At 35.0% G+C, this 14,701-nt stretch overlaps 1 protein-coding gene across 2 annotated transcripts in view; it reads left to right on the forward strand.

The window, feature by feature from the left end:
- The window catches only part of mad1l1 (MAD1 mitotic arrest deficient-like 1 (yeast)), a 95,821-nt gene that overhangs the window by 19,912 nt on the left and 61,208 nt on the right, over positions 1–14,701 (forward strand). For both annotated transcript variants that reach the window (XM_015381393.1, XM_015381394.1), the window contains exons 12-13: positions 11,847–11,987; positions 12,275–12,331. In XM_015381393.1, the coding sequence (XP_015236879.1) occupies positions 11,847–11,987; positions 12,275–12,331 (198 nt within the window). The remainder of the gene's footprint in view (positions 1–11,846; positions 11,988–12,274; positions 12,332–14,701) is intronic.

The raw sequence follows: 14,701 nt of genomic DNA on the forward strand, positions 1-14,701 counted from the left end.
CTGTATTTCTTCACTGAAAGAAGAGCAAAACACTGTTCTGGAGGCTTTTCTCAGAGGAACAGATGTTTTTGCTCTTCTCCCGAGTGGTTTCGGCAAGAGTAGCCTGGCTTGTGGTTGTGTTTTCATCGTCGTTCTGTTAGTACGTCATATGCTTCGTTGATCTGATTGGTTTATTTGGCCCGTCTATCACCAACATAGGCCAATCAGCTAACCAGTATTTTCGCCCCTTCCCAAAATTACTTCAACGGAAGGTTTCCAGATGGATACGCGGAGCAAATCCATCTGGCAGAGTCAGGTTAGAAAGACCCCTGGCCGAGAATCAAACCCGGAAACTTTTTGCTACAAGGCAGTATTGCTACCCACTGCCTCACTGTGCACACCTACATTGCTACTCAGATATTGCAGCATCACCAAATTTTCATGCATAATCTTGCAAACATTCTAACCTGATGATGATGATTCTCCCTCTCCGCTTAAGATACTGGATGTAGCAAAAATGGGACTGTTTACATCACCAAATTCCCAGTCAGTCTGAGTCGTTGAAGCACTTTATTGCATTGCCCTACTGATGGTGGTTAGAGGGCCCGGTGTTGCCTAATTATGACAGAGGACATCTGTTTTAAAGTACAAGTTAAAACCACGTTATCTTCCAGAGGGATATTAGTTGGATGCCAGTCCTGGTCAAATAGGCATCTATTTCAACTATGTTCAGAAAAATAATTTGTCTGCTGTTCTGAAATGCAGCTTTCTTTACTAATTTTTAGCTTCTGATTAACATTAGTAAAAAAAGTAAAAAAAGCTTTAAATGGTATTTTATCAGAGTTAATTGGAGGTTATCTAGAAACGGCACCCAATCAAAAACCTGTAACCACTGAATTTAAAGTTTAGTTTTTGACCAATAAAAAACAGTAAAAATGAATTCTAGAAAACCACTGTATTTAAACAGTAGATTCATACCAGTTCAACCCAGAATAACACATTTGTTTTCTCTTATGTTCTCCCAGTTAAAGTTAAATCCACCTGTCATTGAGCCTAAATAGGTCAGTGCCCTAAAAAGAGCTTTGCTCTTAGCTGATTTCTATTAAAACCTTAAACCCCATTTCATTTCATTCAACTGTTTATCGCCATTTAGGTTTACTATCAAAAGATTGTGCTAATAAGTCAAAAGTTGTTTGTTTTGGTTTTAAATGTTTGGTTTTAAATGTTTAGAATGTGCATGAGAGATCAGCTTTCGGGGGTTGTCAAGTGTATAAAAAACACGCTTTTTTTGTTTAAAGCCGAATAAAGGTATGATATTATGGGATCTTTTTGAAAGAATCCTGTGATTAATAATTTGTGTTATGGCTTACCTTATACACTATGATCATTTACAAAAATAGCCAATAAATAGGGGAGGAAAATGCATGAAGTGGAAGAGATAATTGATATAATGAAGCGGCTCTAACTCTGCTCTTATAAGAAAAGCAAACCCTCGCATCCAATTGCTTAAACACCAGCCTTGATTTGGAACTAGAGGCGCTCCGGTGGAAAAGCCACATTAAAAGCCAGTGACTTTCCACCACTCTTCCAAATACCAAGATAATGAAAGTGTTATATATCATAGAAAATAACTTAAATTTAAGTGCTGCTTCCCAAATGTTTCGTATCCATAGTCAAAGCTATAATAACAAAGATTGATATAACTTGGTCTTTGGCAAAGCAAGATGATGACCCAAAATCAATTAACATTTTCCACAGGGAAGAGGTTAAAGTAAATAAGAACATTTCATGTTTGAAGACTTCAGCACAGCTTAACTTTGGTTATCCTGTCTCTATAAAAACTATTTACTTTGAAGCTTTTGAACACATCCCCCTTGGGGGTATCTGTAAGTGTGGAGCCGAGTTACCTTTTTCTTTTTACACCAGTGGGGCATCTTGTTTTTGTTTTTGTTTTTTTTAATTATGTCGCTGAGGCTTTTAGCTACATTTTTGTGCTCATTAGTCTGGCAAACAGTAGAGCTTCCACTAACAACCTTTTCTATAATTATGAAGCTGTTGGCCAATTTATGAATTAACAAGTGTAAAGAGTTTAAAATGAATCAAACTTGTTAAATTTTCTTACTCAATTTTAACAGTAAGCTTTTGCATTAACTGTAAACCATTTAAATTGATTGCCTTACTAAAAACAAAACAATATTTAAATGCATGAATTCCAGCATGACGTATAATATTACAATCTGAAATTTACAAATATGTAATATTATGTAATATTCTGATGTTCCAGCCTTTACTTAGCCATGAGAAACTGGATTAGCCTTTTTTTTTTAACTCAAGATATTTTTTATTGAGTTTTACATAAACAAAAAACAGAGCACAGTTATAAGATGTTGCAAGGTAGGCTTATAGAAGCCAGTTGAACAAGTTGCTCATACAAAAGTTTGTTAAAATAAAAGAAATATAAGCTTCACAAATAGCGAAAGTAGCATGACAACTACAATAAAACAAGTCAAGTAGTGAAGCACAAAGATATAATACAATAAAACAAACAAAATAACCCCTTCCCCATCAGTTACAAATATGTAACATTATGTAATATTCTGATGTTCCAGCCTTTACTTAGGCATGAGAAACTGGATTAGCCTTTTGATTGTTAAATAAGCATTTTGTTTAAAAATCTGCAATGAAAAAACAATAGTTAAACTTGCTTTTAGTTTAGATTATGGTTAATTGTGCATTCACATGTTTTTCTGTATACCCTTCAGTTTAGGTTTATCTTTAGCTTTCAAAAAATAAACCCAGCCCTTGTTTCTCTTGCAAGGCACTTTTACGGTTGTACACTCTCTAGCCCAGCTTTTTATTATGTTTTTTTTTATTCTGCAGTTTCCATTAACTGATTTTATCTTTCTTTCCCTTAAGGTTAGACCTACTAAACAACTACACTGACTATCAAACACATTATCTGATTTGTGGGATGAATGAATGACCTGACCTATAAGGGGCACAGTAATCTTTGGGCACTAGCTGTGCGTTCAACAGTTTATTTAGAGACAATAGATGATGGAGACGGTACTAATGGTTTTTATCACTCAGTCTTCCTGCACCCAGTTTGTTTAGAAACTAAATGTTCATTTATCACAAAAAAGTGGAAAGATGTTTGATTATGATTAGAAAAAAAGAATCCCATTTTGGGTTGAAAGAGAAACAGTCATGCTGGTTTGATTTTGGAGTAAATTATTACCTCCAGACATATTTCTTTTGCCTACTTATGTTCCTACTGATTATTTTACTATTTCATCTTACACACTGTGATGAGTCTTTGCAGTGTGATTTGGGGCTAGATAGTTAGATCGACTGATAAAGGTTTTTAAAAAACTTATATCTGGTTAAATGCTGCTTTAAATTGTTGTGAAAACACAAAGCAGACAATGTTGCCATCTTAGGGGTTAGTTGTTCTAATTATTGTTTCGTTTGAATCCGAATTTACCTAATTGTCTATGGTAGTGATTCACAATTTAAATTTAGGTAAAAGTTGTAAATTAAGAACTGCACTTAATATCACTTATCGGTCCTAAAATGGTTGCTTTTTAAGTTCACATTGTCGCTAAATGCCACCAATTCCTTTTGTAATAATGAAGAGCACAAGTGCACAAGGAGGCATACTTTCATTTCCCAGCCTTGGATAAATCAGGTTTGCATTTAGAAAGCTGCTGTTTGCCGTCTTATATTGGGATTAAGTCATTCGTACAGAAAATGACAGCTGGCAACGATTTCTTATTAAAATGCTTTATAACATTTTTGCTGGTTCCAAATGAATTTTCTTTCCAATGAAAGCTTTGCTTTAATAAACACAAACATTATTTACATCCATATTGTTTAAACTGAGGCATAAAAAGCATCTAAAGTTTGCCAAGTTTTTAAATAGTAATTTACTTTAATTGAATTAGAAATATGTTTTGCCATGAAAAGCTTATTCCAGTCATTATTTTTCATATCGAGGAAGCTCTAAGCTCATAATGTAGAATATTTAACCATAGTCTTCAATTTTGAAATCTCGAATTTCTTTATTTTTAAAAAAGTGCAATTCAGACCAACTTTTAAATATTAAGTAGAATTAAAGTAACACTTTGTGTACTTTGAGAGATTAACTAGGACATCAGGTCATACTCTTAACCTGCTTAAAAAAGTAACAATGGCACCATTAGGAAAAACTTGCTTATTAACTTTGTTTTTTATTTATTTTTTTTTTTACACCTGCAGCTTTGGGTTCCGTTTGGTTCAGCATGAAAGCATAATCGAACTTTAATGTGCATCAAACTAGAAGTAGACAGTCTTGGTTTGCCTCCAGACAAAATGTGATGCACACTAGTTGCTGTCTGAAAAAATAAAAATAATTACTATGGTGCAAAAATGTGATATTATATAACTTTGCCTGTATCTCCTCTGGATGAGTATCTCACGGTGCGTTGCATGTTAAGAAGCATTAATCTGAGCCTTCTCTTCTTCTCTGAGCCATTTCTATTTAATCTCCAGCGCATCAGAATGTTATTTTTCAGCTTAATTTCCAGTACTATCGTTTGCTGTTACTTGTACATGCAAACCATAAAGAAGAAAAGGAGAGAGCTACTAATAACTAGTGTACCGTAGTCTCCACCATGAAAGCTTTATAAAATTTTCTGCAACTTCTGGATTTCAATAGGTGGTCATGGACGCATGATCCTCACCAGGTGCTGTGGCGTTTGGTCCTAAGTGACAAAATGACTGTTGTAAGAGGAACTGTACTAACCGAAAAATGAACCTTTTTATTAATTCTTTCACTTTTTTTTTTCATTCATACAGGGTGTTTAGAACTCTGGTACTTTTTTTTTTCCCGCTTCACAAATAGCCTTCCCGCTTCACAAAAAACAGGTCTGACTATGGTTTAGTCAAAGGGACAAGTAGACTTGTATCTGAAATGCGATTAAAAAAAAAAAAAAAAAAACATTTTTGGGACATTTCAACACCTATCCAGGAGTCTTTGTCAATTCTGTTGGCTTTCACCAACATGGAAGTCCTTCATCCTGAATACATTCCAAGTCAGATGCAAATCAAAATTTATTTTGTTAATGATGCAGACAGTTAAACTTTAATTTTTCTTCAAATATCATTGCTCAGACTGTTCCAGAAAAAAGAAAAATGCATTTTATAATTCCCAACAAGTGCTTAATTTAGACCTGCTATTTGGCTATGATGTGGCTGAAATGGACTGTTTGAAATTATCTATATTATTGAATATCATTGTTTGGGTGAAGGGATTAATAACTAAGAATGTAAAGAAAATCAGCAACAGATGTTGACAGGAGCACTTTTGTTTTAGACTTTAATGAAAGTCCTTTGTCTTACTATCCCTTGTGTATTTTTTTGAATAGAAGTTGTTTTCTTTGAATGAAATCCTTTCACCTCTCTTACCAGATATAAAGGTGTCTCTTGTGTTTCTGTCCTTAGATGTGCCAAACTCACTAATGTTTAACAACACTGCTAGGGTTCTTTACTTTCATTGGGATGTAATTCTGAAGGGACTTCATTTTTTAAGCTTAAAGAGAAACTTGACTAACTTGAATTGGGCTCTGCTACTCTATCCATCTGCCCTTGTCTCTCTGAGTTCAGTTTTGTTCTGTTATTTTCTCATGGATTCATTAAAAAGAAACAGCTGAACTTCAGTCATGTCTTTAGAAATCATTATCAGCTGCAACTGATACATCTGGGATATTCTTCTTTTTAGTATTTTGTCATGGAAATATGAAGGAGAAAATTTTTCTTTTCTTGTTTTTTATTTCAAAAGTCCTAATACCCGAAAAACATGAAGAAAAAAAAAAAAAAACACTCACTCCAAATCTACCACAAAGTGGTTTTACTTTACACACACACACAATTGTTAGAGCCCCTTGTTCAATAAAAAAATACAAAAAACACAATGGTCACAGAAATAACCAGAATCTAATAAAGGTAATATAAAATGATTTTTACAAGATAAACTGCTAAAACAAGCCTCAACAAAAATTATACCTTTAATTTAAAGGGACATTGTGTAAGAATTACTGACATCTGGTGGGAAAAAGGGGTATTTCACGCAAATGAACTTTAAACTCTAGCCTGTCACTGCCTCAAACATCTGTTGCAGCAATTGTATCCGCTGTGTATCAAAAAGCCTTGACAACGCAGATGTTAACATGTAATATAAGGAGAAATCTCTTTCAAGCTGGCATTTACTGTGGCAAAATCTCTGCGTCTTTGAAACCCATGTCAACCTAAATTCTGTACCAAGAAGATTGGCATACATTATGTGTTCTATGGTAACAAGCACCACTGTCTGATTTAAAAAGAGTGGAAAAAGTTGGCTTAACACTAATTTAGTCAATACAGTTGACTTACTTGGGAATGTTGAAACTATTTCTTGTGCTGTCGCTACATTAGCATGGTCCTTTATTGTGCTGCTGTAGTGCAGACTTTCAGATGTTGGGTTAGAGGCTCCAAATGATCTGCCACCTCTCAATCACACTGAAATGCTAGCAAGGCGCGTTGCTATTGCACACATTAGTACTCTTATATTAGATGGCCGAATGTCATGGCGCTTTGCAAACCATGCCTTGTGTATAAACTAATATAAAATCCTTTGCTTATGAAAATCCATCTGATTATTAGTAGAGGTAATAATGCACCAATAGTAACATGTAAATGCAATTATCGATTTCAATCGGTAAAAAAAAAAAAGAAATATATGTTACTGGATAATATTACACATTATCCATTCGATATTTTTTTTACACAAGTTAACCTTTTGAGGCAATCACTGCAATCAAGTGATTCCTGTGACCATAAATGAGACTTCAGCACCTTTCAGCAGGCATATTGGCCCACTCCTCAATGCTTGAAATTTAATGATTTGATTTTTTTTTTAAATGCTTGAATTTTGAGTCTAGTGCTTGTAAATGTTTTATGTTGTAATCATAAATATTTCCCAACAAGTAGAAATCTCCATAATAAACCACTTTTTAAAGAGAGAGTAAAAAAGAAAACAATGCTAACCATGTTGTCTGCATCTGGTGCAAGCTTTCACATTAGCGTCTTACTAGTCTTCTGTCATGACGATGCAGCCTTCAAGTGGACAAATGGTAGATCCACCATGTAGGATGTCATTTTGATAAACAGTGGCTGGAAAATATAAAATATAGTCCATGGCAAGTGAAATATAAGTCACACAGGCACTGGCTACCCCATTTTTGTTTTATTTATGCTAACTACTAGCTACATACTAGGTTAACGTGATAAAGAAGCGCTGCTTTAGATATGTCAGCATCGGGTGATTCTGATAAGGTGTTATTCCAAACGAATGATTCCCACCAGAGTTTGTATTCACTGCACCAGAAGTGCGTATTTAGCAGGGAGACAATGAATCTGGTCAACTCCGCTTCAAAACTGCAATTTACCACTTTTCATCCCATGGTATGGTATCGTGATCAAAAAAAGTTGCAGCTAAAATTATCTGTTCTAGACGTATATTAAGGAAATGGGTATTCTTAAAAAAAAATTTAAGAATGTATAAGCAGTTGGAACAATTTAATATTTTTAATCTATTAGAATATGACATATTCAAAATTATTAAGACTTCTCAACAAAGATTAAAAGTTTTATTGATCTCAAGCATTGCGTCCTATTTTATAGGTGTTGACGAGCTGTTTTGCATTTTTCTAATAGGGTTTTGACAAATGTCTGCTGAAAATCATGCAGGGTGGAAATATCCTAACATCAATTTGCTTTTATTTATATATCCCCTATTCACTTTGTCATCTCAAGGCACTTTTCAAAGTCAATACAATCAAATCCTTCAGTCAGATTGGCAAGGATTTTCCCCTCTAAGGAAACCCAACAGCTTGTTTTGAGTCTTGAAAAGCAGCATTCACTCCTCCTGCAAGAGCGTAGAGCCAAAAAAAAGAGAAATTGACCTTGATAAAGGTGTATGAACCTGCCATTAGCAAACTGCACCTTTGTCTGAGGTTGGAAGGATGCCTTTTCCAGACAGTATGTTTCTAACTCCTCCCAAATGATGCTCAATAGGATTTAAGTCACAAGCTCATAGAAGGCCACTTCAGAAGGGGTTTTTAGCTGTGTGTTTAAGCTCAACCCTGTTGCAAGACCAATGACGAGTGGCTGGTGCTGGGCATCACATATCTCTCTTGAATCCCTTAGTAGCCTTGAGGTTTTGTTGTTCCCTGCAGAGATTTGAGCCTGATGAGGCCAAGCAGCTGCAGAGCACAATGGAGCCTTCTCTATGTTTTACTGTAGGGACAGTGAGTGCTCTTCATTTTTTTCTCCATTTGTTAACATAAAGCTAAAGTACCTGGCAAAAATATACAATTTGTCTCATCTGTCCATAGGGCTTTTTCTTAGAAGCTTTGTGGCTTGTCAGCATGTAGTTTGGTTATTTTCACTCCATTTCTTTTTTTATGATAATCATTTTTTCCAACTGTTGTGTCCACTGTCTCCCATTAAGTCCACTTTAGCTCAAACAATGATGGATGGTGGGATTTGACACCACAAAGATAAACTTCCTTCAGCTTGAAGTGTATCTTTAATCCCTTTAGAAGTACTCTTCTGGGATTTTTTTGTTACCATTTGTTTTATCTGTGTCTTTGATTCTTTTTAAATAAATTTTTCTCATGGGACTACATCCATGTAGGTTAGCTACAGTCCCTTTAATCTTAAATATCTGAATAACAGATATTTCATGTTTGCAACTTTAGTCACATGTACATCAAGCTGCTTGGAGATTATCCTATAGTCTTTATCTTGAACATGCTAGTCTATAATATTTCTAATCTCCTGAGAGAACGGGTACCTTTTCTCTGGTCTCCTAAAGTTTGAAGCATCTGGTTTGCCTTCCGTTTAGTTTTAAATGTTCTGTCGTTTTTTTGTGGGTTTTTTTTATACAATGTAAAGTGATCAGTTTACCTAAAGATAGTAGAAATGTTTCAAGGTGCCCCGAATGACGGCTCTAACAAAAGATGCTGAATGCAGCAAATTCTCTTCATGCTCCATCCTAACAGAAAGCAAAACAGTAAAGGACAAAACAGACATGACTGCGACATAAAAGTGCTTAGAATCCCAATTCCACTGTATTTTTTTATTTATTTATTTATTTTTTACCGGTTTAAAGTATAGTCCCCAAAATACTTTAAATGAGACATTCATCTCTAGTAAAAAAAAAAAAATGTATTAAACTTAAATGTATATCTTTTTTTAATGTTTTTAGTTTTTACGACACTAGTGGCTTGTTTTTTGGACAGACTGACAGGAAAGGGGACATGAGAGAGGGATAGACATGCGGCAAAGGATCACAGGTCCATTACAGCCCGTTGGAAATAAATAAATATTATACAGTAAAGCCCTTAACTTATTCAGATGCAATAATGCTTTCTGAAGTTGGTTTAAGATCGATCTTTTTCTTGTATTTATAGAAATGGCAATAAAAGGCTCTTAAATAAAAGACATGCACAAGGGGAAACATGAAAACTCGATGCAGAAAGACTTGAGAACTCTCTGGGTTTTGGCTAACCTACTTATAGGACTCTTGTGCTGCAAGGCAACCAATGGTCAACCATGTTTTAACAAGAAAACCCTGAATGTTGAAAGAAATAGCTTGTTGATCTGCGTTCTTGCTTAGATTCTTTCACTCTATGGTTAATACATTAAAAGTAATATGGGCATATGTTATTGGGATTGGACAAACCTGCAAGAATCACACCTTTAAAAAAAAAACTGCATTATGCACACAGATGGAAACGTAATTTCTCGTATCAACTTCTTTATCAAACATTATCCGTAATCTAGTCAATGTTGCTTTCAATATTATTCTTTTTCTGCCTCCTTAACATTGATATTTTTATATTCAAAGGCTGCCTGCCATTTTATAGGCTGTACATGGACGCATACATTTCCATAAAAAGACACCAATCAATTCCCCATTTGATTCCCCCATTCGGTTCCATTCATTGTAAAAATGAATGAGATGGTGTGGAGCTGTGACTGTCGATGGTCAAAGGGGCATTAAAGTTCCCTCAAGCAGACGTACAACCCAAATTAATCAGAAAGCTGAGTTTTAGGCATCTAAATAAATTCTCTTCAATACAGACAATAAAATATTACAAATTAATATTAAGGTAATTGTAACATGATTTAATTTAGACTTGCTGATTGAGTAGCAGCGGTCCACATGTAATGGCTATAACTCACTTGGAAGAGTAGTCTTCTTTTATGGAAGTTGTGGTTTAGTAGCTGGGTAGATATGGCTTTATTATTAAAAAACTTTGAAGGATTTGAAAAAAGGCATAAACCAAGTTTACCATTTGATCAAATTGCTGTTTTTTTTGTGTTATTTTTCAATGTCCAACGCATAATGAGGCATAATTTAGATTTTTTATTTTTTTTGTCAATGTATCTGATGATCTTGTTTTTACATAACACAATTAGCACCAATGCAAACATTTCAGGGGCTATAAGCTCGGAAGTGTTTAAAAAGCAAAATATTCTTGTCTTTAAGGATTTGACTTTCGTGAGCAGAAGTTCAGTCAAAAGACATTTTGAACTCTTGTTTTCAGCTGAAATTTTCCTCAGCATTTTACACTTGACAATCAAACATTTCCCTGAGATGTGTCACTGTTGAAAAAAATGCTACAACTATGGACACATTTAAAAGAGGGTACCGTTCTGTTCATACACAGACAATTGTAATTACTATAATCACCTTAAAGGTACAATACCTGATTCTACATTTGGTGAACTTTTTTATTTTAATTTCTCTATAAGAAACCCTCCTTCTCTTGAACATGCACAAGGCTAAACACGTGCCTCAAGCTTGTGTAAAACCCTCCAGAGCACCATTTCACATATCTTCACAGTTACAGATAAAATGTTTCTAAAGCAGAAAGTGAGTAAGCTTAGGACTGATAAATAATGAAAAGTTACCTGTCAAGCAGAGCTACAGACAATTTTGAGTCCAAATCTAGTCTCAGGCTATTCCCTCAAAGCTCTCCATTTGTAGTAGGACATGCCAGTATTCACATGCAATTTGCTTCTTCTTTGGTCACTGTTATGCTTCAGGTGTCTCTTCTCCATCTGCTTTACTTCTTTTAGGCTGTTTAGCAGCCTGTGTGTGCAGTGGCAGGCAGTGGAGGTATCACTACCTCCCATGGCTCTTTGGCAATCATGCTGTTCCTTTTATGCATGCACCCACTGGAGGAGCAGCTGCTTAGCAAAGACTTCACCTCTTGTGCCATTGGCAGAGAAAAACTGTTGCAGGTTTTCCCCAGTTCTTGCTTCTTCCTACTACAAAAAGAAAAGAAAAGAAAAAAAAAAGCATGGATTTGCTCAAGCTTGCAAATAATTAGTTCATGTTACAGTCATCTACAGCTTTTTTCATAAGCAGGCCCAGAAAAACTGAAAACAAGTAAAGTTCCTCTAAGACTGACAGCAAACTGCAATTTTTTAATGATTGTATTTATACATTTGTGTGTATTTTTGAGTTGCCCAGCTTAATTTAATGTGGTTTTAACACTTAAACCTTACATGTATAAGCCTGAGCAGAGGTAAGCAACACACACATTCACTGTTCTTCTATAAAAGGCAAAGTTTACTGTCACTGTGGAAATAAACGTCACCGCTTTTTATGTGTTGCCCTGCCTCCAGCCAAAATTAAGTGAATAATGTTAAAATCCCGTCAAAAGTGAACTGCTTTGTTTAGGCAGAGTTTTTGTAACCCTGCCTGTGTTTGTTAATTTTTGCTAAGAAAATATCAGAAAGAAATTATTGTTTGATTTGTTGTTGTTTTTTGTCAGGAACGTGATGGCATGCGTGCTATATTGGAGTCTTATGACAGTGAACTGGCATCAAATGAGTACTCTCCTCAACTCAGCAAACGAGTCAGAGAAGCAGAAGAAGTTATGCAGAGGACACAAACTTACAATACAGAGATGGAGGTGCGTTATGGCTTTAGAGATTTTTTTTTTAATGTCTAGTTGATTTAACCTTTTCAGACTAAACGTATGTATTCTTTCCAATATATTTTGGAACTTTACAGTTTTGTTATTAATTGTATTTTGTAAATGAACAAATTAAATGGAAAAAAGAAAAAGTTGATACAAAGAACGCATGCAGGTTGTCTCTTGCCCAATCTTCATCTGTATTTTCTGTTTATGCTGTCTATTTCTTAGATTACTTAAAATGTTCACTTTTTCTATTAGAAAACACTTTTTTGTCAATTCAGGCGCAGCTTACCAAGGCACAAGAGGAGACAGGGGAACTGAAACTAAAGCTACAGAAAGTAAGTATACTCTGCCCTCCACAATTTACTAGGTGTCCTTCAGTAGAAAGGCCTTATAATAACATTTTAAGAAGGTAGCATTCGGTTTTTCTTGCTTAAATTCTGACACCAAAGTTATTGGCATCTCCTAACACCAAAGACAGCCGCTTGGGTTTTGGTACAGGTCCAGATATTAATGGGCTGATAGTTAACACCTTTTAAAGAATTTTAGTATCAAAGCATCATTTTTTTCCTCTTGGCTATCACAAATATTGCAGTTTGAAGAAAACAATTCATAGGTTTGTTATCCATTTTCTTCACATTTAATTGAGAAAATGTATAGAATAAAAAAAAGGAAGTTTGTAATTTTTTTAACTTTGATAGTCTAGTCTCTCCCTCTAGTCTGTGCCCCTCTTCCCCTACCTGCCAGTGGTTTAAATTATATCCCACACCTGTTTGGACAAAGGCACCAACAAACTGGCACTGGAAAGAGGAATCAATGAACAGAGTTGGATGAGTCGATTAATGGAAAATGACTTAATGACATGATTCTTGAGGGAAAAAAAAACAAAAAACCTTGCAACTCATTAATGCCCCCAAAAAACTCTTTGTGTGCACTAAATACTAATTTATGACGGCAGAATATATAATACTTGCACAAAATACATGAATTCACTCCTTAAAAGTACTTATTTGTGGCCATAACATGGGTATAAAGTGCTCACGAAATACTAAAACAATCTTCTCATACAGCCCAACTTCTGATTTGTTGTCTTGATTCTGGTTCTAATCGATTCTCAATTCCACCTATGTGAGGAAGAAGGGTCATAAAGGTTTCAATGTTTTAAATGAGCTGGCTAACCAGAGTTCTTTCTAATTGAACTTAATTTTATGAACATTTAAATTCTTTTAAACGTTACTCTTAGTTATCACAATGTTATTTCCAACCAGAATATAAATATCAAACTTAAGAACTATAATATCAATCTGGTGAATTTCCTTTTCACAAGGTCAAACTTTCACATTAAGAATTGTTTAAAACCTCATTAAGACAGATCTATACATAGCCAGTTTCTAACGCTGCAGCTACCTATACCTTAATACTTACTCTATTATTTTAAATGACCTGACTCCGGCTGCGGTGAGGTGCTAGGCTGATTGTCACAGCTCGAGGAAAAAAAGCATTGCAACAGATGCTGTGCCAAGAATGATATCCCCACGACATTCGCTTCCCTGGCATTGTTACTGCCCCTCATTTCCATTCAACTAGATATAAAGGTTGTGATGTTTAATCTTTGTAAACAGAGAAATGAGATTTTGTTCTCTATTGTTAGTGGGTTTCATCAAATACAACCAATCCCAAATGAAATAAATGAACAAAGTTAGGCTTAAAATATTAAACTTCTGGCAGAGCTAGATTAAAGAATTCATAGGAAATGTGGCAGGTATCCACCAAAACAATGTAAAAGGAAGATAATTGCTTTGTTTTGTATCGGCACAGTATTGTTTTTAACATTCACCGATTTTGGATGTTCGGCATGTGTACACTTTTAGTATGGATCATGTGCAATATTTTATCAATGACACACCTGGTCTATACCAGGACTTGGGAGAACTTGATTGCATACTAAGGATGTAATTCATCATTTGGACTCAGGTGTGGAAGCCGGGATACATGGAAGTTGTTGAACATTGGACCTTCAGTGATTGCAATATAAAAGCAGGGAGGTAGTATTAGTCCTAGAAAACTAATCTTCTTCCTGTAAAGAATTCTTGAAGTGGTCAAATCAGAACAGAAATGTTTCAGCACACCCAAAAAAAACATGCTTTTCTGTATCTAGTTCAAAGACCTAAACACTGAATCGGAATGAGGAGATGAGCCAAGACCAAGAGTACCGTATATATAATGGGTAATTTTCTCTAAATCTATGCTACTAAGAGCATTTGCGCAAACGTGTTAAAATTACTGTATCCCAACGTCATGAAATGTTATCTGAGAAAATCGAGTCCTTCTTTAAGTGCGACAAACATGGGTGTCCCGATCTGATATTAATATCGGCCCGATACTATCCCAAAAAATAGTTACGTATCTTATCCGCCAGCGTCCAAAATCTAAGATATTGCCATGCTGTTGAAACAGTCTCCTTCTGTTTAAAGTTTCTGTAACTCATTGGCTACATGGTAAGTTCTTATACCTTTTGTTGTTGAGTATTCTCTGTTTTAATAATATTACTTGACCCAGCATTTTCTAACATTCTACAGTAGAAAGAAAATAATAGATATAAACAGGATTTGTGTTGATACCGTATCGGGCCAATATTTGTATCTGTGAAATCAGCTGCAATAATGGTATTAGGGGTGTAAATAATAATCGTTTTGTATCGATGCATC

The sequence above is a fragment of the Cyprinodon variegatus genome, unplaced genomic scaffold (genome assembly GCF_000732505.1).
Source record: "Cyprinodon variegatus isolate N-32 unplaced genomic scaffold, C_variegatus-1.0 Scaffold233, whole genome shotgun sequence".
NCBI classification, from domain to species: Eukaryota; Metazoa; Chordata; class Actinopteri; order Cyprinodontiformes; family Cyprinodontidae; genus Cyprinodon; species Cyprinodon variegatus.